This window comes from Pelobates fuscus, chromosome 3 (genome assembly GCF_036172605.1).
Source record: "Pelobates fuscus isolate aPelFus1 chromosome 3, aPelFus1.pri, whole genome shotgun sequence".
NCBI classification, from domain to species: Eukaryota; Metazoa; Chordata; class Amphibia; order Anura; family Pelobatidae; genus Pelobates; species Pelobates fuscus.
In genome coordinates, this window is record NC_086319.1 from 256,361,266 (window position 1) to 256,370,853 (window position 9,588).

General features: G+C 47.0%; 1 protein-coding gene across 1 annotated transcript in view; it reads right to left on the reverse strand.

The window, feature by feature from the left end:
- DENND6B (DENN domain containing 6B) overlaps nucleotides 1–9,026 on the reverse strand; it is a 61,142-nt gene extending 52,116 nt beyond the window's left edge. The window contains exons 1-3 of the mRNA XM_063448357.1: nucleotides 8,724–9,026; nucleotides 8,375–8,413; nucleotides 6,253–6,295 (exon numbers count right to left, since the gene is read on the reverse strand). Of these exons, the coding sequence (XP_063304427.1) occupies nucleotides 6,253–6,295; nucleotides 8,375–8,413; nucleotides 8,724–9,011 (370 nt within the window). The 5' untranslated portion in view covers nucleotides 9,012–9,026. The remainder of the gene's footprint in view (nucleotides 1–6,252; nucleotides 6,296–8,374; nucleotides 8,414–8,723) is intronic.
- Nucleotides 9,027–9,588: the final 562 nt, after the last annotated feature.

The following is a 9,588-nucleotide window of genomic DNA, read 5'->3' on the forward strand; positions in this document are numbered from 1 at the left end:
AGGGAGGAGGGGAGTAAGAAGAGGGGGGAGGGGAGTAAGAAGAGGGGGGAGGGGAGTAAGAAGAGGGGGAGGGGAGTAAGAAGAGGGAGAGGGGGGTAAGAAGAGGGGGAGGGGGTAAGAAGAGGGGGAGGGGGTAAGAAGAGGGGGGAGTAAGAAGAGAGGAGAAGGGGGAGTAAGAAGAGGGGGGAGGGGAGTAAGAAGAGAGGAGAGGAGTAAGAAGAGAGGGGAGGGGGTAAGAAGAGGGGGGAGGGGAGTAAGAAGAGAGGAGAGGAGTAAGAAGAGAGGGGAGGGGGTAAGAAGAGGGGGAGGGGAGTAAGAAGAGGGGGAGGGGGTAAGAAAAAGGGGGGAGGGGAGTAAGAAGAGGGGGGAGGGGAGTAAGAAGAGGGAGGAGGGGAGTAAGAAGAGGGGGGAGGGGAGTAAGAAGAGGGGGGAGGGGAGTAAGAAGAGGGAGGAGGGGAGTAAGAAGAGGGAGGAGGGGAGTAAGAAGAGGGGGGAGGGGAGTAAGAAGAGGGGGGAGGGGAGTAAGAAGAGGGGGGAGGGGAGTAAGAAGAGGGGGGAGGGGAGTAAGAAGAGGGGGGAGGGGAGTAAGAAGAGGGGGGAGGGGAGTAAGAAGAGGGAGGAGGGGAGTAGGAAGAGGGGGGAGGGGAGTAAGAAGAGGGAGGAGGGGAGTAAGAAGAGGGGGAGGGGAGTAAGAAGAGGGGGGAGGGGAGTAAGAAGAGGGAGGAGGGGAGTAAGAAGAGGGAGGAGGGGAGTAAGAAGAGGGGGGAGGGGAGTAAGAAGAGGGGGGAGGGGAGTAAGAAGAGAGGAGAGGAGTAAGAAGAGGGGGAGGGGAGTAAGAAGAGGGAGAGGGGGGTAAGAAGAGGGGGAGGGGGTAAGAAGAGGGGGAGGGGGTAAGAAGAGGGGGAGGGGGTAAGAAGAGAGGAGAAGGGGGAGTAAGAAGAGAGGAGAAGGGGGAGTAAGAAGAGGGGGGAGGGGAGTAAGAAGAGAGGAGAGGAGTAAGAAGAGAGGGGAGGGGGTAAGAAGAGGGGGAGGGGAGTAAGAAGAGGGGGAGGGGGTAAGAAGAGGGGGGAGGGGAGTAAGAAGAGGGGGGAGGGGAGTAAGAAGAGGGAGGAGGGGAGTAAGAAGAGGGGGGAGGGGAGTAAGAAGAGGGGGGAGGGGAGTAAGAAGAGGGAGGAGGGGAGTAAGAAGAGGGAGGAGGGGAGTAAGAAGAGGGGGGAGGGGAGTAAGAAGAGGGAGGAGGGGAGTAAGAAGAGGGGGGAGGGGAGTAAGAAGAGGGGGGAGGGGAGTAAGAAGAGGGGGGAGGGGAGTAAGAAGAGGGGGGAGGGGAGTAAGAAGAGGGAGGAGGGGAGTAAGAAGAGGGGGGAGGGGAGTAAGAAGAGGGAGGAGGGGAGTAAGAAGAGGGGGAGGGGAGTAAGAAGAGGGGGGAGGGGAGTAAGAAGAGGGAGGAGGGGAGTAAGAAGAGGGAGGAGGGGAGTAAGAAGAGGGGGGAGGGGAGTAAGAAGAGGGGGGAGGGGAGTAAGAAGAGAGGAGAGGAGTAAGAAGAGGGGGAGGGGAGTAAGAAGAGGGAGAGGGGGGTAAGAAGAGGGGGAGGGGGTAAGAAGAGGGGGAGGGGGTAAGAAGAGAGGAGAAGGGGGAGTAAGAAGAGGGGGGAGGGGAGTAAGAAGAGAGGAGAGGAGTAAGAAGAGAGGGGAGGGGGTAAGAAGAGGGGGAGGGGAGTAAGAAGAGGGGGAGGGGAGTAAGAAGAGGGGGAGGGGGTAAGAAGAGGGGGAGGGGAGTAAGAAGAGGGGGAGGGGGTAAGAAGAGGGGGGAGGGGAGTAAGAAGAGGGGGAGGGGGTAAGAAGAGGGGGGAGGGGAGTAAGAAGAGGGGGGAGTAAGAAGAGAGGAGAGGGGGGAGTAAGAGGAGGGCAATTGCCCCCTCCCCTGTCCGCAGGCACCGTGCGGGCAGCCTGCAGGGGAGGGAGGAAGAGAGGACCCGGGAGCTCAGTCTTCAGCTCCTCTGGGTCCTTCTTGCGCGAGCACAGATCGTTGCCGCGGTTACCACGGCAACGTTACGGCTCTTGCGAGAGTAAACTCTAGCCCTGGAGTTACGGGCTAGAGTTCACTCTCAACACTGTGACCACCAGGGATTCCTGGTGGTCGCAGTGGTGAGAGTGAACTCTAGCCCCATAAACACACTGCCCCCACACACCATACACATTCACACACTGCCCCCCATACACCCACACACACCATTCACATTTACACACATTGCCTCACACACACACACACATACACTGCCCACCCATACTAACATTGCCACACACATACACAACCCCCTCATACACACATTGCCCCACACACCCTACACATTCACACACTACACCCCCTCACACACACTGAACCTTTCACACACACCGCACCCCTTACATATTGCACCACTGCTCCTATACCCTACTACAGCCTCATATCCCAGCAGACCCCAGGTAAGTTGTCAAACTGTTCTTAAACGGTTTGACTACTTACTCTGAGAGGGGGGCCCGGCCCTCCTGGCACCATTACGACTACACAGAGCAGTAGTGGTTATTGTGCATGGATTATTTCTTTAAATAATCTACAAGTGCCCCAGTAGCCAGCAAGACAGCCAGCCCACAGGCCAGCCAGCCAGCCCACAGGCCGGCCAGCCAGCCCATAGGCCGGCCAGCCAGCCCACAGGCCACCAGTTAGGCTTACAGCCAGCAAGCCCACAGCCTGCCAACCGCAGCCAGCAAGCCACAGCCTGCCAGCCAGCAAGCCAACAGCCTGCCAGCCGCAGCCAGCAAGCCCACAGCCTGCCGGCAGTAGCCAGCAAGCCCACAGCCTGCCGGCAGTAGCCAGCAAGCCCACAGCCTGCCAGCCGCAGCCAGTAAGCCCACAGCCTTCCAGCAAGCCCACAGACTGCCAGCCAGCAACAGTAATTAAGGTAAGAGGAGCCAACTTGGCCTAGGTATCAGCGAGCTATGTTGTGTTGCTATATTGTGAATAGGAACCAGAGTGTTGGAGAGTCCCCCCTCCAGGCCCCATTAGACTCCATTGTAGTCTCTAATGGGACCTGGAGGAAATTCTTTCTAACACACTCTCTAAAGGACACTGAGATAGCTTCTGCTAGAAAGACCCCCTTCCATGGCCCATTAGCCCTCAATTGTAGTCTCTACTGGGGCCTCGAAGGGATTATTGCACTTTTGTTCCTTGTGTCTAAAGATTGTGTAGGGTGTGGCTGGAGGCGGTGCATGGAGGCGGGACATGGGTGGCGCTTGCTGCGGAGTATGGGTGGGGCCTGTAAGAGGGTCCTTGATTTATTTTGCCCGGGGGCCCTGAGGGTTCTCAGTCCGCCCCTGGCCCCGGCGGTCCTACCATGCGGGCTGGGCCCGCAACACATTGCGGCGGGCACCAGGCCACAGGGCGGCGACCACTGCAGTTGGATGGAGTATATTAGAAGCATGGTCTTGTCACCAGTGGGGTACCTCAGGGATTTGTACTTGGGCCCATTCTCTTTAATATTTTTATTAGAGATATTGCAGAAGGTCTTGATGGTAAGGTACGTCTTTTTGCTGATGATACTAAGATATGTAACAGAGTTGATGTTCCAGGAGGAATAAGCCAAATTGCAAATGATTTCGGTAAACTAGAAAAATGGTCAGAGTTGTGGCAACTGACATTTAATGTGGATAAGTGCAAGATAATGCATCTTGGACATAAAAACCCAAGGACAGATACAGAATATTTGATAGAGTCCTAACCTCAACATCTGAGGAAAGGGATTTAGGGATGATTATTTCTGATGACTTAAAGGTAGGTAGACAATGTAATAGAGCAGCAGGAAATGCTAGCAGAATGCTTGGTTGTATAGGGAGAGGTATTAGCAGTAGAAAGAGGGAAGTGCTCATGCCATTGTACAGAGACCTCACTTGGAGTATTGTACGCAGTACTGGAGACCGTATCTCCAGAAGGATATTGATACTTTAGAGAGAGTTCAGAGAAGGGCTACTAAACTGGTTCATGGATTGCAGGATAAAACTTACAAGGAAAGGTTAAAGGAACTTAACATGTATAAATACATAAAGGGAAAATACATAAAGGGAATCAACACAGTAAAGGAGGTAACTATATTTAAAAGACAAAAAACTACCACAACAAGAGGACATAGTCTTAAATTAGAGGGGCAAAGGTTTAAAAATAATACCAGGAAGTATTACTTTACTGAGAGGGTAGTGGATGCATAGAAAAGCCTTCCAGCTGAAGTGGTAGAGGTTAACACAGTAAAAGAGTTTAACCCCTTAAGGACCAAACTTCTGGAATAAAAGGGAATCATGACGTGTCACACATGTCATGTGTCCTTAAGGGGTTAAGCATGTGTGGGATAGGCATAAGGCTATCCTAGCTATAAGATAAGGCCAGGGACTAATGAAAGTATTTAGAAAATTGGGCAGACTAGATGGGCCGAATGGTTCTTATCTGCCGTCTATCTTTCTTTGTATCTATATCCCCCCTGTCTTGTCTTTCCTTCAAGCTATACATGTTAAGATCCTTTAACCTTTCCTGGTAGGTTTTATCCTGCAATCGTGAACCAGTTTTGTAGCTGTTCTCCGAACTCTCTCCAAACTATCAATATCCTTCTGGTGATATTTCACACATACCTTGAAAGATTAGATATACAGGACCACTGCACCCATACCACTTCATTAAGATGAAATGGTATGGGTGACTTAAGGCATTGTAACATATTGTCAGTACAAGAATGCTATATGTGTTTTAGTGACCATATAATTTTATCAATTAGATCAACAACTCATTCAGTGTTTTGTATAGGAGGTAGCTAATTTCAGTAACTTCATTTGTTAGACAGGAAGAAACTGATAGATAGAATATGGATAGATAACCAAGCTAACTAAATTAATAACCAATGGAACCATTGTTTAATAAAATAAGCCTTTTAATATTTACTAATCCTTAACATAAACATATACTCAAATAGCTGAGATTTTACAAATGGTTTTATTTCTTGCCACTTTTTTATAAATCTAGTTGTAATCCTCTGCCCTCAGTTGGTAAAACTATAAATCTAACCTAAGGAGGATAAATATCTTAAAGGTACATGTGTATTTTTCTGACAGTAGTTAAAATCTACACATGCCAACCTTTCTGTGTGATTGATGAAATGGCTATGGCATGGCTTATCACTACAAGGCTCATTGTCTAAATCAAATCAATTTAATAGTACAATTTAATATGACCTCCATATTGCTACAGGGAGATGTTAAACCTTCCAGATTAATCTACCCGCCATTACCCCCATACTACTATAAAGGAGGTTTTTAATGCATGGCATGGCAGGTGGGAGCATATCTACATCACATAAAAGAAAACTCTTAATGGCTGCCAGTCGCTAGAAATTCCTGTAAAATAACAGGGAGGGACATGGTCCCCTTTTACCTGTGAGTAGTGGGTGGGGAACTTTAAATTAAATAATAGGGGATAGATGGACTGATCACTGTGAATTATCCTAGCTTCAATTAAGGCCAATGGGTGGCACTATTAAAAAAAAACAAAAAAAACATTGGGGCGACATCCTAATGTCCCCCTTTGCCCCCACCCGTGGTCAGCAGCTGGGGACCAATTACAGAACAGGGGGCAACCTAGTGTCCCCACCCCAGCCCCCAGGCATAGGGAGCAAATGGGGGCTCTAATTATAATATACAAGGTGGGTGGACATTGTCCACCCTCTCAAAGTTGTGCCATCTGCGTTACTTCCTCACCCCAAAAATAGTAAAGGAGGCATTAAAGCTAATATCTGTAAATAGAACAAATTGTATTCACCATTAGTCATCTTCTTTTTTGTAAATGTTTGCCTTTGTCCCCCAAAAAAGGTAAAATCCAGCATAATATCCTAATTACTGAAAATGAAAAACACCTGATTCCCAAAACAACTGACGAAAAAATAAAAAACTTGACACAACAAAAAACTAATTAATCTTTGTCCCTAGCAGGCTCCACACATAATGGGCTTCTAGGCAGGTAAAGCCTTTGTAAAGGGTCTCTCATGCTTTGAATTCTCATTAGAGCACTCTGATTGGTTGTCTTGTGGGTCAACCAATCAGAGCGTTCCAACAGGCAAGTCTCACTTCTCAAGATGAGAAGGTCTCTCTGCAAACTCCAATAAATGCTGCACCTAAACATCACTAAACATGTTCCGTGATAAAGAAGGCTTTGTTTCAGTAATCCTATATATCCACCTACCTGAATATGAATCTGGAAAGGAAAGGTAGCAGATGCTGGTCTTCTGTAAAATAAAAAACAATGGAAAAAGTGAAACCTCAAAACAAGGATTGTACAGCATGCGAGTTGTGGTTTCAAAAAAACATATTTAGTTATACTATGGATATAACGTACATGTAAAATTCAAACAACCAAATTGATCCTGAAATTTATATAAATAAAAATATAGAAACTGCAATAATTACATTGCATGAACAATACTGCATCTAGTGGCTGTCAATCAGAAAGCCACTAGAGGCACTTCCTGCTTGCTAGGCAACTACTGGTCTCATAACTGACACTGGACGTCCTGACGCTCTGCATGAGGACATCCAATGTCAGTAAATTCCTCATAGCATTGCAGCAATGCTTTCCTATGGGGAGGGCCTATCGTGCTATCGCAGATTTGTATTCCTAGTACTATAATATCCCTTTAATTGTCTACCAGTAACTACATGTTTGTTTTGAAATGTTTCCTGCATTTTACACCATAATTAAAGGGTTACTCCACGTACTATGAAAAGTTCAGTGATTTGAAATGGTAATGGTGCCTGGGGTCTGTATGTGCAGCTTTTCGCTTTGAAATGCTGCACACACGGAGATTAAACCCATTTGGAGTCCTTAAAAGACCACTATAGTGCCAGGAAAACATACCCGTTTTCCTGGCACTATAGTGCCCTGAGGGTGCCCCCACCCTCAGGGACCCCTCCCGCCCGGGTCTGGAAAGGGGAAAAGGGGTAAAACTTATCTTTTTCCAGCGCTGGGCGGGGAGCTCTCTGCCTCCGATCCTCCTCTTCTCCTCCCCGTCTGCTGAATGCGCACGCACGGCAACAGCTGCGCGCGCATTCAGCCGGTCGCATAGGCATAGGCTGCTGCCCAGGTGTAATGGTAGTTTGAGCGCTGTGATTCATTTTGTATTTTCTTCTGTGTTACACAGCCATGTTATAGTGCTGCCGCCAGCCCCATGTATATACTAATAAGGATGAGTAAGTATGTAGGGATTTATAAAAATGCCTCTTTTGCCTCATTAGCAATTTTGTCTTTAACTCACTTAAGAGGTTTGCCGTGATGGAGCAAGTGAGCTTGCAGTTTAAAAGCCATTTGAGTGGTACCAAAAACCTCCTATATTTTTCCAAATGTGCATAGTGATTTGCAGGTAAAAATGTTTACACTTTTCAAAAATTAAGCCAAAAGTTGCAGACATGTAAAATGTCCAACTAAAATGTATTTTTTTTTTTCCAGAGTAGCTGCTTTGCCCAAATAAAAAAAAAAAAAAAACATTAAAAATAACAAGTTAGTTTAATTCAGATGGAAAAAATTATAAGTGATAGTGCTCCAATTCCTTGTTGATCCTAAACAAAATTCATGAAATAAAATGTGTCTTTGACCCACATGGATTTGTAATTTTGTAATAGGTTCCAAAGATTTACAGTGTAGGTACAGGTTGACTTTATTGTGTTAATCTGCCATGTTAGTTGTATTGAAGCTGTAAATTGTAGATTTGTTTGTTCATGACCTTCCATGTCTCATGTGTCTGACAATATTATTTTTGTATGTCAGTTATTTGTTGTTAATGAACACTCCACAGCCCAAACAAAACAATAAATAAAACTAAAAGCTCAATATTAAGTAGATATACCCCAATGAAAACACGCATGCACTCGTTTTTTCCCCACCAAGTTATATTTATAAACAGCTTGCAAAAGCTGCCAATCTTGTGTATGCTGCCTTTGCAAGCCCTCCCCTTCTTTGACAGCCCAGACTCTCTGGCTGTCCAATCACAGACTTCCCAATGCAACTCAATGTGAAGTCTTAGCAAGTCTGAGCAATCTGTCTGCTCCTGTTTAGCTCCAATGAGCTAACCAAAACAGGAAGTAACAGGACAGGTCTTCAGATTGAGGGTGGGGGTGGGGAATGGGGGTGGGGTGAGTGTAACAAGGCTAAACTATAAAAGGGACACTTTTTATTGGAATCTGCACTTTGTAAAAAGCTGATTAAGTGCTTTTTACATGTGGCTTAGTCTTAAAAAGAAAAAACAACTCATGGCCATATAGCAAGCATCATATGGGGAAATGCTGTTGCTATATAAATAATACCAGTTTACCTCCTTTTCTGTGATCCTGATGTCCTGGGGATATACCAGCTGGTGGAAAACAGAAATAGCAATGAGAAGGCATACAGTATATACTATATTCAAAACATCCATACACACCCACGGTTTCTCTTGCTACCATGAATATTTCTTGTATAGCTAATGTGTGTCTTTGAATATTTCTCTCTCATCCTTGATTTTCCATCCCACCCCCACATTTCCCACATCTTCTTCTCTCCATTCGTCTTCACTCTGTAATATATTAAATACCTACGTAGTTCCCCTCTCCTCCCTTCGCCCTCTGTTTACCACTAACTATATTATAAGCGGGGTGGATGTCTCTCCCCCTCCTCTCACTGACCTCCATAGCCTGCCCCAGCTCCAGGTCGAATGTGACCACACAGACACCGTCCAGCCATGCTGAGAAACAGTCCCATGGCAGGCGACATGCAGCCGGGCTCTCAGGGTTCTCCATCTCTTCTTCTCGACTCACACAGCGCCGAGCATCCTCCTGTGTATCCATGGAGACCCGGCCCGCCCTGGACCAGGAGCCGACAATCTCCCTGCATTCACCATTTAGCCACAGGGGGCGCTTGTATTCGCTCCGGAAGTTAGCCATCTTGTTACTCCCGAAGGAGCACGACGCCATGCTGGTACACCCCCATAACATGCTGATAGGAAAACAGGTCAGCTCATCTAAAGTGGCCACGAGCTTCATTATATCACACTGTACGAAAGCATGTTTCAGTTGCAGCAATGAACACTTTTTGTTTGTTTTTTTGTAAACTTGAATGATGGGTGGAACCAGGTGTTGTATTGAAGATGGGTGGAGGAAAATTATTTTCTTTTTAACTTATTAGATAAAATACTTAAAGGGACACTATAGTCACCCAGACCACTTCAGCTCAATGAAGTGGTCTGGGTGCCAGGTCCCTCAGGTTTTAACCTTTCAGATGCAAACATAGAGAAACTGCTATGTTTACATTTGGGGTTAATCCAGCCTCTAGTGGCTGTCTTCCGGACAGCCACTAGAGGCACATCTGCGACGCTGGAGGCATATTATGCCTCCATTGCACAGAGTGTCCACAGGAAAGCATTGAAAAATGCTTTCCTATGGACACTTTGAATGCGCGTGCGGCTCTGCTGACGTCGGCAGAGGGAGCTGACGTTGGCGGGGAAGGAGAGGTCACTGGAAAAAGGTAAGATGCTGAAGGGGTTTTAACCCC